The 14,731-nt window shown below is 40.9% G+C and overlaps 1 protein-coding gene across 3 annotated transcripts in view; it reads right to left on the bottom strand.

The window, feature by feature from the left end:
• Positions 1–14,731, bottom strand: part of LRRC28 (leucine rich repeat containing 28) — a 151,602-nt gene that overhangs the window by 29,540 nt on the left and 107,331 nt on the right. For all 3 annotated transcript variants that reach the window (XM_019460128.2, XM_019460129.2, XM_053888758.1), the window contains one exon: positions 11,778–11,880. In XM_019460128.2, the coding sequence (XP_019315673.1) occupies positions 11,778–11,880 (103 nt within the window). The remainder of the gene's footprint in view (positions 1–11,777; positions 11,881–14,731) is intronic.

Genomic DNA, 14,731 nt, shown 5'->3' with positions numbered 1-14,731 from the left:
ATCTGAGAGAACAGTATTCCAGATAGAGGAAAAACAGGTGCAAAGAGGCAGGAGTCTGGTGTGCTCAAGAGAAAGGGAGGAGCAAAAATGGCTAAGTGGACGTTAGAAGGGAGAGAGTGATAGGAGAGGAATTCACAGGTGTAACCTAGAAGACAAGTCATGTACATGTTCACAGGTCACTTCCAAGGCTCTGGCTTTTATGCTAAGTATAAGGAATGCCAAGAGTGATGACTGAGTACAGGCAAAACGGGATCTGTGTTTTGACTTGGCTAGGATCACCAGACACTATGTAGAGAATAGACTAATGGAGGCTGAGACAGAAGTAGGAAGGCTACTGTTATAATCCAGGTGGGAGATGATGGTAATTTAGGTCAAAGTGACAGAAAGAAGTAGTAAGAAGTGACAAGAGCCTGAATATATTTTTGAATGTACAACCAACAGGCTATGTGATGAGTTGGTTGTGGGATGTGAGAGAAAGCGAAATCAAAGACCCCAAAGCTTTTGGGCAGAGTAACTGGAGGAATGAAGTTTCTATCGACTGAGATGTAGCAGACTGCGGAAGACTGAGTTGAGAGATAAGGGAATTAGGAGTTTGATTATAGATACGTTAACATTTAATTGTATACATCTACGCGGAAATGCCAACTGGATGCTGTTGGATATAAGAGTCAGGCGAGTGGTCCAGGCTGAATGAAGCCTTCTTTATTTGGGAATCATGCATGAATAATATTTAAAGCATAATTGTGATGGCATGAAATAACTGGCAATGCTTCTTATTGGGAGTGCTTTTAGCACTTAGTGGGGGCACAAGTTCTTAACTGTTTAGAACTTTCGTGTGCATTGCAAGACATTTAGCATCCTAACACATGTCAGTAGGGACCCCAGGCTTAAAGCCGACTCCCTCCCCAACTTACACACATTTCCAAACACCCTGGAGTGGAGCATTACTGTTCCTGATTGAGAATCACTGACCTAGAGAATAGGTACAGATGGAGGAGATTTTGAGTCCTGATCTCAGTATATAGTGAACAGGGGAATACATTTTAGTCTTTACTAAAAATGCACCACGGCCACTCCTGTCTACAGGCCACACCGGGCCTGAAAATTTCCACATCCTGTCACTCCAAATACAAATCTTACTCATCATCCCAAATCCAATTCCTTTATAAACTCTTCTCTGATATCCTCTCTTGCCAATGATCTACCACAATGTTTGAAGTTTCTATTACACATTTTCTAACTGTATTATAGGTGTTCTGCTGCTGTTCATTCGTGTTCAAGGTTTCTCTTCTATCTAGCAGTTTCCATACTGATAGCTAAGCAGTTCCAAATACAGATCCGTTGTTTTGAGTCATCACACATAGATAAAGAAGTCTGAAAGAGAAAAGATAAAAAGGAAATGGGAAAAAGAACACTGAGTCATCCATATGGTGCGAGAAAAATAACTTGGGGGTGCTCACCGGGGTCCATCACAAGTCTCAGGGTCAGGAGATGTGCTAGCAACCTAATAAGCCTTAGAAATATCTGTATTTGGTTACCCAGCAGGATGGCCACATTTCGGGAAATGAATATACAGGAAAATGACAGTAATCTGTCAAACGGGATTTTGGAAAAGGTCTTATTTATGGATTAAATTAAATGTATCTTGAGTCGTGTGTGTTGGGGGCAGGGGTGGGTACTATGAGGTGCTACAACATATACCAGTTAATTCTGTTAAAACAACCGACAAGCCACAGACTGGTGGGAAATATGTGCAAATCACATATTTGATGAAAGACATGTATTCAGAATATATAAAGAACTCTCAAGAAAGTCAATAATTTAAAACAATCCAATTTTTTAAAAATGACTGAAAGATTGGAACATGCTTTACCAAAGAAGATATATGGACAGAAATAAGCATATGAAAAGATGTTCAACCTCAGTAGTCACTAGGGAAATACAAATTAAAATGAGGTATCATTACTTATTAGCATGTCTGAAAGGGAAAAAACAAACCGACAAGAACTCTTATAAGTTGCTCACGGAAGTACAAAATGGCACAGCCATTTTGGAAAACAGTTCAGTTTTTTATAAAGTTAAACATACACTTAACCATATGACCCAGCAAATGCATTCTCAGGTATCCTACCCAAGTGAAATGAAAATTTATGTTCACACAAAACCCTATATATGAATGTTTATAAAAGCTTGTATTATTCCATTTGCATGACATTCTGGAAAGGGTAAAGTATAGGGACACAAAACAGACCATGGTTTCCAGGGGCTGGAGTGGGCAGGCAGAGGTTCATTTCCAAGGGACACGGGAAGACATTTTTGAGGTGAATGAACTATTCTGTATCCTGATTATAGTTGTGGCTTTATGACTGCATGTATTTGTTAAAATTCACAGGAATGTACACTAAAAGGTGACTGTTACTGTATGCAAATTATACCTTATTAAAACAAACAAAACCCAAACGGTCTTATGCTGGTGAAGCATGGTCCTGGAGCCCTGTGCTCTGTTAGTCATTAGCCTTTTGTTGTGGATTATGAGATCTCAGGGGAGAAGCAGACCTGGCAGCTGGGGAACTCAGGGAACTTCGCCCAATAGCTCTTCACCAACTTGGGTAGAAATACTTCAATACCGTCAATAATTTCACAGCTGGTATGGGTGCACTCATGCAAACCAGCTATACACTCGCCTGTCAAATAGTGTCAGAGTTTATATGAAAGTTTTCGCAAGATCTGCCTTTGCTATTTACTTTGCCTTTATCCCTCTGGCTTTCAAAAACCTCTGTTCACCCCATGTGATCACATAAGCACCAGAGTCTGTAGCAGCACACCTGTGGGTTGGTAGGAGAATTTCGCGGGTTAGAAAGAAATTACCCTGATGAAGCATTCTGTGAAGTTGAGGACATGAATCTAAAGTTTATTTTATAATCATTGCTTCTTCCCTAATACAGACAAAATTAACATGAGAAGACCATATCCAAAATGCTATTATGCAGTATGGCCACTAAGTCTGGAAGCACAGGCAAACCCACAATAAATGATTCTTTTGATGATATACTACATGTAGCGTGATGATTAAATTTTTTGTATTAAGTTGGCTAGGCCATGGTAGCCAGATATTTGCTCCAACACTAGACCAGATGTTTCTGTGAAGGTATTTTTTGGATGAGATGAACATTTAAATCGGTAGACTTGGAATAAAGCTGATCACTCTCCGTGATGTGGGTGGGCCTCATCTAATCAGCTGCAGGCCTTAGGAGAGAAAGACTGAGGTCCCCTTCCAGACTGCCGTCAGACTCAAGCTGTCACATCAACTCCTCCTTGGGTGTCCAGCCAGCCCTGGAGCTTTCTGACTTGCCAGCCCCCACAATCATATGAGCCAATTCCTCAAAACAAATCAATCTCCCTCTCCCCTTCACCCTCACACACTTCCTATTGGTTCTGTTGCTGTGGAGAACCCTGGCTAATACACAAGGTAAAATAATATGATTTGCTTCCAAACTTTACAGCTACACTGTAGTATGAGAACCCTGGGCAGAACCATAAAACAATGCAAATGCAGAGTAAAAAACAAGCAAGTCATTTGTGAATTATTTACTTCACGCTCTTGTTGCCTTAACAGCTGCTGCTTCTTAATACAATTGTGCATGAGCTATACATGGACACTTCCCAAAGAATTTAACGATACAGAGTAACAAATAAAGGTGTAGAAAACTGAAAGCCAGATTTTTCCTAATGCTTTCCTCATCTCCCATAATTAAAAAGACAAGTATCTGAATGAAACTGCTGAAAAGGCTCACATTAACAAGTAAGTGGATCCTCATTTTATATGGAATCTAATTTCCCTTGGACAATTCTTTTAGCAGAAGTTCCTACTCTTCACCACTGGATATAAAAAGCTAATTAAATTCATTTTATGACACGTCTATTAAATGCCTTCTCTGCTTCATGCTGGAGACAAGCTGCCGCTATGAAGAATGCAGGCAGGGGTGCCTGGGTGGCTCAGTTGGTTAAGCATCACACTCTTGATTTTGGCTCAGGTCATGATGTCACGGGTTCATGAGTTCGAACCCCGCGTCATGCTCTGTGCTGACAGCACAAAAACTGCTTGGGAATTCTCTGCCTCCCCCTCTCTCTACCTCTACCTCACTCATGCACACATGCACTCTAAGAAAATAAATAAACATAAAACATTAAAAAAAAAAACAATGCAAGCTATAAGGGATGAGATTACATGAGTTAGGGGACCTTTCTGCTGGGGATGGCCAACCTCCCTTGATCTCATCAGATATGAAATATCCTACACCCCTATTACATGAAATGATGCAGGAACAAGAAAGGTATTTTCCGTCTCTGCTCTCAAGGAGCTAGCAGAGGGGCTTAAACATACAGAGGTGACTCTAGACCAAAGTTGGAGGCAGTGTGCACAGTGCAGAGGTTACGAGTATGGACAATGAAGCAGATGATAACTCTATACCACCTGGCTTTGTGACCTGGGGCAGTTTACTTAATCTCTCTGAGCTCCAGTTTCTTCATTTCTAAAATGGGGCAAACATCGCAAGGGATGCTGGGAAGATGATGTGCAAGACGCAGATAAAATCAGCGAGCACACTTCCTTGGCACACAAAACAGGTAAAGCAATGTTTATAGCTGTTCTTGTTTCCTATTCTTACAATAAGTGATTCTTTTGGTAGCATACCACAATACACAGTGCGATGGTAGAATTTCTGAATCAAAACATCAGTCTAGATGTTGCTGTGAAGGAATCTATTGTTCCAAATTAATATTAGCACCATGATATTCCAGGGAAAGGGAACAGGGATTCAGCTCTGTGAATGTGCAGGGCGCACAGGGTTAAACACACAGTTCCCTCTGGCCAGAATGTCTGGCCCATGGAAGAGAATGGCAAGTGGGAGAGCAGGCTGGAAAGCTAGTGTTGCACATCTCAATAAGAAGTGGTTACGGAGGCACCTGGGTGGCTCAGTCAGCTGAGTGTCCAACTCTTGGTTTGGGTTCAGATCACAATCTCACGATTCATGGGACTGAGCTCCATGGTGGGTTCTGCGCTGACAGCGCGGAGCCTGCGTGGGATTCTTTCTCATCCACTCTCTCTGCCCCTTCTCTGCTTTCTCTCTCGCAAAACAAATAAATACACTTAAAAAAAAAAAAAAGGAGGTGATTATGAAATGAATTGCCAGTAAGGAGGGACGGGAGCCCCATATATGTCTCAGTTTACAATGAAATAATTATTAGCTGGCAATTATGAAGCCTTGGCATCTTTGATTTCCAACTCAGTAGTTTTTATCACTTTAGATGAAATACCAAGGCGGTTACCAAAAAAAAAAAAATTATGTATCTGAATCCTTAAGTGAGTTATAAAAATGAGTTAAAATCTGTCACAAATGTTAGTACTTTTGGCTTAATTATACAGATAGTTTACAGCAATTATCACACAATTTTCTTTCAACTCAATGTTTTCGGAGCTGCCGTTCAACATTTAACCCTAAATAAGCTATGTGAATGGTGACATCTTTGTGCCACTAAGATTATGTTCCAGAACATGTATGTCATTTAGCACATTAACTTGTGTGCATTGTCACACTTATTTCACCTAACATGTTAAAATAATAAAATTCTCTTACCAAAAGCACCTAAATGATGATCTTGGAATTCCTTAGATAGTACATGATGTCATTTGCATGTTCATTATTGTGGGAACAGCTACTAGATTTACCCTCCCTTTAGCAAAAAAGTTTTTTTTCCCAGCTTAAATTACAGGGAAAGGAAAGGAGAAGTGGAAGGAGAAGGACACACACTGCAACCCAGAGAAAATGGGCCTTGGTCTGAATACAGTCTGCCATTTTGTCAGGGCCTCATTTAAGGCTTAGCTTCGTTCGGTCTGAGAATGCATTTATTATGCTTTTATTCTTGAGAAGTATTTTTGTGCTGGCTGCTAGGCTGACTGTTTTTTTGCTGTTGTCGTTTAGCACTTTTAAAATGTTGTTCTCCTGTTTCCTGGCCTTCGCGGTTTCTGATGAGAAGGTAACATTCTTCTGAATGATTCCTTTGTACGTAATTTGTCATTTTTCTCTGGTTGCTTTCAAGATCTTTTTATCTTTGATTTTTTTTTAATTTAAATTTTAGTTAGTTAACATCCAGTCAAATATTGGTTTCAGGAGGAGAATTCAGTGATTCATCACTTATATACAACACCCAGTGCTCATAATAACAAGTGCCTTCCTTAGGATTCATCACCCATCTAGCCCATCTCCCACTTACCTTCCTCTAACAACCTGCAGTTTGTTCCTTATCATTAAGAGTCTCTTGTGGTTTGTTTCCCTCTCTCTTCTCTTCCCATCCCTTTCCATGTGTTCATTTGTTTCATTTCTTAAATTCCACATGTGAGTGAAATCATATGCTATTTGTCTTTCTCTGACTTACTTCACTTAGCATAATACATTCTAGCTCAATACACCTCATTGCAAACGGCAAGATTTAATTCTTTTCGATGGCTGAGTAATATTCCATTGTATATACATACCACTTCTTCTTTATACATTCATCAGTAGATGGATATTTGGGCTCTCTCCATAGTTTGGCTATTGTTGATAATGCTGCTTTGAGCAATGAGGTACATGAACCCCTTGGAATCTGTATCCTTTGGGTAAATACCTAACAGTGCAATTGCTGGATTATAGGATAGTTCTATTTTTAGTTTCTTTTTTTTTTTTAATGTTCCTTTATTTTTGAGAGAGAGAGAAAGAGAGAGAGAGACAATGTGAGCAGGGGAGGGTCAGAGAGAAAGGGAGACACAGAATTTGAAGCAGGCTCCAGGCTCCGAGCTGTCAGCACAGAGCCCTACACAGGGCTAAAACCCACAAACTGTGAGATCATGACTTGAGCCTAAGTCGGATGCCCCACTGATTGAGCCACCCAGACACCCCTTGTTTTTAGTTTCTCGGCGACCTCCACACTGTTCTCCAGAGCGGCTGCACCAGTTTACATTCCTACTGACAGCAGAAGAGAGCTCCCCCTTCTCCACATCCTTGCCAACAACACCTGTTGTTTCTTGTGTTGTTAATTTTAGCCATTCTGACAGGTGTGAGGTGTTACCTCATTGTATCTTTGGTTTGCAGTAGCTTTGCCTAGGCATTGTTTTCTTCATAATTTATACTGCTTAGGGTTCGCTGAGCCCATTGAAAATGTGAACTTAGGTCTTGCATCATATTTAGGAAATTTTCAGATGTGATTTCTTCAAACATTTTTGAGGCATTTCTCTTAGTTAAGAGAAAAATGAGGAAAAAATTGTGCCTTCTGGGACACCAATTATACCTCTATCAGGCTTTTCTACATTGTCTGGCAGATCCCTGATGCTGTGTGTTCATTTTTGTTTTCAATCCTTCTTCTCTGTTCCTCACACTGAATGATTTCTATTGTTCTACCTCCCAGCTCACTGCCTCTTCCTCTGTTACACCCATTCTACTCTTAAGCCCATCAAGTTTTTATTTCAGATATTGTATTTCAACTCTAGAATTTCCATTTGTTTCTTTTGTATAGTTTCTTTTTTTCCCTGGTCTTTTATTCACTGCAAACTTATTTTTCTTTACTTCATTGAGAATAGTTCTTTTAAAATCCTCATCGGCCAACATTTTGGGTCCTCTCAAGCAGGTTGGTCTCTGCTGATTTTCTTTTCCCTTGAGAATAGGTCACATTTTTCCTTAATTATTCAAATGTAATTTTGGGTTGTGTCCTGGACACTGTGAAAGTTATACTGTGAAGATGCTGGATTCTGTTATATTCCTCTAAAACTAGAAAGGAGTGTTAACGTTTTTGTTTTCATAAACAATTAATTACTTTGTTGGAACCAAACTGAAAAGTCTCTCTTTGGTATTTTTATCTGTAGCTACACTGTTTTGTGCTTGCCCCAAAGTGTGGTTCAGGTATCTAATATTGCTTGTTATTAGATGGGGAGCAGCCACTACATAAAAATAGACTGTAATATAAAGGCTATTTTTCTAGACTGCTGGGTTAACTCGGAACTCAGAATGCATTTCTCATATAAACAATTCTGTTACCTTAAGTGGTTCTATTAATCAAGTCATTTAACCAACCTGCACCCCAATCCAGCTGTTTTTACAAAAGGAAAAGCAAAGCAGTGGCTCAGTTTTCTTTTCCACATATGATCAGACAACTGAAAAAAATAACTGGTATAGGATAACTTTTACCATTAAGTTCTCTCAAATAGGCAAATGTGCCAATTACCATTCTCTAAAATTCTAATGGGAGGGACTTCTCTTTGTAGGTAAAATACAGAAGAACTGAAGACATTTACTCCTATAGTAACAATCAGAGAGACCCAGACAAAATAAAAACCATACTTTTCCATGAAACTAGCAAAGAGCAGTGGATGCAAGGAAGCTGTGATGGCCAGTCTCCAAGATGGCGCCCACGACCTCCCCTCCTAGTATCCGCTCCCTTAAGAAGTCTCCTCCCCCAGTGAGTAGGAGTTACCTGTGTAATCAATAGGATAAAACAGAAATGACCGTGTGTAACTTCAAGGCTAGGTCACAAGATATTCCCGTGCTCTACACTATCTATCACTCTACCTCTCTTAAGGTATTTATTTTTTGTATTACAGTCATTTTATGTATTAGGATTAACATCCAAGTTATCTTTGTTTTTTTCCACAATTCTTAGCACAGGGCTGACTTGCTAGTTACTGATGAATAATTATATGACAAATAAATGAACATCTTATAAGGAGGTGCTAACTTTATTTCCACCAAAGATAACTGTGTGAGACTTCTGAGGTTTCTTGAAACTGTATGACATTTGTTATTTGCTGTATTTATATCTGTTTATAATTTTATATCTGATTCTGTATTTTCCTTCTGCGATATGAATTTTACACATAGTAGATTTTTTTTATATTGTGCCACAAGTCCCCAAAGCTGTGTTCATTCTGCTCTGTTGCTCTAATTCTCTTAGACTCTCTCTCCATCGGAAGAGGGAATGTAATTGTTTCAGATATGGTGCGGTACAGCAGAAGCCACTGTGCCCTTCTATTCCAGGCCTGTATCTAAGAAGCAACATGTGAGAGCAGTGGAGAACCAAGCATGTTGAACCTTAGGTTCTCTGCTTGACTATCATCTCCTTAAAGAGAATTAGCACCAAGTCTGATCAATTATTTATTGTTTATTTGGATCCCTGGTTAGATTATATGGTTTTACTCATCACTGTATGGCCATTGTCTGACATATGACCACAGCAGTTGCTCAATAAACATTCACTGAATGAACTAAGTGAACCAAGATCCTTGTTCAGAATCAAGAAGCACACTTTCTAGGCCTCAAAAACCCTTTTGCTCTTTATATTAGGTTCACCTCAGATCCTTGTTCTCTTTGCCCTTCCTTCTCCCAGCGCCACCCCCCGCCACTTTGACTTGGAATAGGGGAGTCCCTTTGCATATATTCAACAAGACAGAGAAAGTGAAGGGGGTCCCTTAATTCTGTTGCCAAACCTTCAGTAACCACCATCTATTAGAATTCTGAGTACAGGGTTGCCTGGGTGGTTCAGGTGACTGAGTATCTGACTTCATTCAGCTCACGTCATGATCTCATGGTTCGTGAGTCTGAGCCCCACATGGAGCTCTCTGCTGTCAGCGTGGAGCCTGCTTCAGATCCGCTGTCCCCCTCTCTCTCTGCATTTCCCCTTACACACTCTCTCTCAAAAATAAACATTAAAAAAAAAAAAAGAATTCTGAGTACATTTTGCCATAAAATATCATGGAATTTTGGGGGGGTGCAAAATGGGGTTAAATGACTTTTTAATAAGTTGGCTAGGAATATAACCACCTGAATTGATCGTAGTGAGAAATGCATTCTGAGTAAAACCACAGACTAAATATGCCTTTTGGATCACAGTTCATCTGTAAGTGGGACTACCTATACGCCAAAAACTACTAAGATTACAAAACCGATTGTCTGATACTGTCCTCTGAATATTTTTCTTACCACTACTTCCACAGGAAGGTGTTAATAGTAATAATAAAGGTAGACTACTGGCTAATAATTTGCATATTTTGCCCTATTATTTATATTCTCAAAGATTTGGAGCTCTTATAAAATTCACTACTTCTGCTACCAGATACCAAGGTAAACATGAAAAAGTGTCTCCGTATTCAGCACAGTCAATAACATCCATATCTATACACCAAAGTAGAAGGCTCTTTATCTTAAGTAAAAGCTGTTCCTTAATTGTGGTAGAGACTTCTGTGCAGTCTCTGAAGGCTTAGGTGGGGGGAAAACTGCCTTCAGCCTTGGAGCCTGCTTGCATCATTCTGTGTATCTTGGTAAGGGAGGGCATTTTACTTACCACTTGGAAGAATTAGGCTGTATTACAGATCATTTAAGAACTCATTAGGATTAATGACTGAGTAGTATCACAGCTGTCACATAATCAGCTGTCGAAAAATCACCAAGCTAAAAACTCCACCACACATTCTATTATCTCTGCTTCACAGAAGGTTCTGAACTACATCTCTGGGCTTGTATTTCATCAGCCTACGTGCGCACTTCGAAGCATCATCAAAGGCTCTTCCAAGATAACAAGTGTATAATTTTTCCTAAGGGAAGGCTGTTATTCCTAGGAATGCCCTCTCTGGGGCCATCACTGCTCAGAGCCCATCCTCTGGAGCCAGGCCAACAGGGGAGTGGCTGTTCTCTGTGTACAAGCTTATTGTCATCGTTCTTGCCAGAACTACATATAGTATGAACCAGGTTACGCAGGGTGTCAGGATTACAAGGACAGAGTGAAATATATGGGCTAAGTAGCCTCAAAGATCTCCCAAATATTCTTTGGCTGTTTATGTGAGTAAAGTTAGGCCAGTTAAAAGCAGGTTCTGGTAGCCAAGTTGTCCTATATTAATCCCATACCACTCTAGGAAACATCTTAAGGTGGTTCTGTCTCACTCTTATAGAAGAAGAAGTTGAAGGGCGCCTGGGTGGCTCAGTTGGTTAAGCATCCAACTTTGGCTCAGGTCATGATCTCACGGCTTGTGAGTTCAAGTCCCACGTTGGGGCTCAGAGCCCCAACAGCTCAGAGCTTGGAGCTGCTTCAGAATTCTGTGTTTCCCTCTCTCTCTCTCTCTCTGACCCTCCCTCACTCACGCTCTGTCTCTCTCTCTTTCTCTCTCTCTCAAAAATAAGTAAAACAAAATAAAGGAAAATAAAAAGCTGAAACTGCTTTTCTAAAAGCCTGACTGAGAAGGAAAGATTATTGCTGCTCTGAAAATAAAAGCCTATCACTTTCCTTGAACTGAAACATCTGTTTTGGTTGCCAGAATCATGATTTCGTATTAAGGGACTATTTCAAATGTTGCATTCTAAATATTTCGAAATGGTCAAGTTCTAGATACTAGGGCTATTCCTGGAGTAAAACTGTCACTGCGGTGGAGTGCAGAAGCTTTTAAGTTCATGCTGATTCCTCCAGTTTCAGTGACTGATACTACTGAGTTTTTAATAGTATACATGGATTCGTTTTTGACTGGAAAATAATAAACAACTTGCTTACTAACTGAACTTGAAGTATAATACTGCAAATTGATTGCCCGATATTCTTAGTTTCAAAAGGTGTTTGGTTTAGCATTATTAAGGCCAAAGACAAAATCAAACATGATTATCCAAAGTTCACCTATTTCTAAGTTACATCAGGACCAAAAAATGAAATAGAAATGAGCGTGGAAAAGAGTTTAGCTATAGTATAAAATATGAAATCAGCCTTACCCACTGCACCCGACGACTTTATTGTACAGATAGGATGGCAAGCCTTTCAGGTGAATGTTGTTATCCACGTATACGTATTGTAGTTCTCGAGATCGACCTAAATCTGGATTAGAAAGAGAAGAACTGTAATTCCCATAACTATATACTAGCACAATGTGAAATGTAAAATGTAATCCATAATATCAGAATAATTCAAAGTTTCTATTCTGGAAGACAAACTGTTATAGATTTCATTGAACTCTGCATATGAAACCAAGCTCACATAGATTATTGTGCATCAGAAAACGTGACTGTATGGGGCACCTGGGTGGCTCAGTTGGTTGAGTGTCTGAATTTGGCTCCAGTCATGATCTCACGGTTCATGAGTTCAAGCCCCCATATTTGGGCTTGCTGCTGTCAGAACAGAGCCTGCTTCAGATCCTGTCTCCCTCTCTCTCTGCCTCTCCCCTGCTCATGCTCTCTCTTTATCAAAAATAAATAAACATTAAAAAAAAAAAAAAAGAAAGAAAACGTGACTGTAGAAAAATTACCTAACCCACCTGGACCTTGATTTCTCAAACTGTAAGATGAGATAAATGGGAATTGAATATTATTAAATTTCCTTCCCACACAGAACTTCTATGACTTTTTATAAACAATTTTAATTGAAGAGTAATGTTTGTTGTAGGTCTTCATTCAGTTTCATCTTCCTCCAATGGAAAGTTGGCAGATCAGCCTAGACCAGCTTAGTTCTACCCCTGTATTAACCAGTGTCTCACCTGCCCCGGGCAGAGAGATGGGAACAGCAGAAGTGGGGCAGGGCGAGGGATCAGGCCCTGGCTGGGCTGAAGTCTCTGGAGCTAGGCTGATGTAGGAAAGGAACAAGTGTCCAATGCTGCAGGGAGAGGAAGAAGAAAAGGGAACTCTAAATCTCAGTCCCCTAGTGAGGTATGAAAGCATGGTGGACAAGGCCAGTAAGGACGGGAATGGGCCTTGTTAAAAAGAAAACCACAGGCCCAGAATGGAGTCACTTATGCTCGGCCACGTCACCAAACGGGGGCTTAATACCTAACCTAACTGCAGTTTCAATCCCCCCACCCCCACCCCGGAATGTACCCTTTAACGAGTCAACATGGAATTTCCTGGTCAGCACCAGGAAATTTACTGATAGACCCCATCCGTTCCCCTTAGCGGGGCAATCTTGCCTGAAACAATGCATTCTTTCCTAATAATTTCCTTTTTACTGCTCCCTCTCTGCCTTTAAAGATTTTTTCTTTTCTACAGCCTGACAGAACTCCTTTCTACTTGCTAGATGGAATACTGCCCCGTTATCACTTAAGCCAATTAGATCTTCAAACTGACTCAGTTGAATTTTTGTTATTTAATAGTATGTACCGGGAATGGGGGGCCCAAAAAGAGGGGTCTGCAACAGGAACAGGTGTGCCGAAAGAGACAGAATCCAGATGTTTTCCAGAAGCAGCTGGGCAATGGGGGAGCCAAGACCGGAGGGGGGACTCGGTGAAGAGATGAGGCACAGAGTTAACGAAGGCAGTAGAGACACTTCCAAGTGCTAAGGACATCCCTTCCTGCCTACCATGTGCCCAAGAATATTCAACCACCTTCCTTTCCACTCCTAGCACTCACTGGGTGGGGCTCTTTGTCTTCACTGCCACAGAAAGAGTCCTCAGCAGCCTTGCTAACCCTCTACTCCCTGAAGCAAGAGCATCATTTTTGAAAAATTTTCTGGAGTTCTGTTTGTGCAAACAGGCAACAGGCTTCTGAAGTATATCTCTTCCCTGCAGTTCTGCAGTTTGGGAAAGACTGGGGGGACCCAGAGAGCTAAATTAGGGTGTTCTTAAGTATATTTACATCTCAAGAGAAAACCACTTACCCATGAAGGACCTTGCAGGCACTGTGGTAGGCCTTGGGGATAGAGATGAGAGTATGTAGTAATACAGATGAAGACGGACAGGAAAAAAGAGAACTGTCAGTACAATCACTGCCCTAGAAAGTGGCTTATAGAAGCTTTATGGATTCACAGCTGGGTTCTGGACACTCTGTTACAGAAGGCGGGAGGGGTGATAGAAGACTGAGGTAAGAAGGGCTCCTTGTGGCATCGGGTGGGGAAGAGTCCATATTGCCTCCTCCTTCCCACTGCTAGTCCTATCATAATCCCGATAATCCTGTCCGGGACTAGCACTAGAGAAAGACACAAAAAGAGGAAGCAAAGATGGCAGTGCTGGGAGTCAACAAAAGAGGAAGTGGCAACTCTCAGGGAGAAAAAATAACTTCCGGGCTGCTGGCTAGAGATGCCCTTCCCCAGTGTGGTGGCTTAACGATATCTAACAAAAAGAAGAGGCAGAAATGGTATGTGACTGCAGACAGTAAGCCACAGAAGGCATTGTGGCTTCCTCTTTGCTTTCTGCCTTGGATCACTCATTCTGGAGGAAGACAACTTCCTGGTCAGAAGAGACTTCCAGCAGATTTCTGGAGAAGAATTGAGCCCATGGCCAGCAGCCATGCGAGTGAGCCATCTTGGAAGTAGCCCCTCCAAGTCACAGGTCAAGTCTTCACATTACTGCAACCCCAAGGCTATGGAAATGTCCTGTTCCTCCTCAAATCTTGGATATTAATTTCAGCATCCAACAATGGATCTTGGTTTGCAATAATTACTGCACGGTATTTATCTAATGCTATACCATCTTTCTGTCTACATTTATTAAGTGCAATTTGGTAAGGAAGAGCCTTCCCTTCCTTCCCATTTATGTATTTGACTGATTTTTTTAAGTTTATTTATTTATTTAGAGGGAGACAGAAATAGCACAAGTGGAGGAGGGGCAGAGAGAGAGGGAGAGGGGGAGAGGCAGAGAGAGAGAGAGAGAGAGAGAGAGAGAGAGAGAGAAAATACCAAGCAGGCTCCGCACTACCAGCACAGAGCCCAATATGGGGCTTGAACCCAAGAAGCTGTGAGATCA

Source organism: Panthera pardus, unplaced genomic scaffold (assembly GCF_024362965.1).
Source record: "Panthera pardus isolate Hobbes unplaced genomic scaffold, ASM2436296v1 HiC_scaffold_24, whole genome shotgun sequence".
NCBI lineage: Eukaryota > Metazoa > Chordata > Mammalia > Carnivora > Felidae > Panthera > Panthera pardus.
Note: the sequence above shows the minus strand (reverse complement) of the source record. Positions and strands in the feature narration are given on the sequence as shown.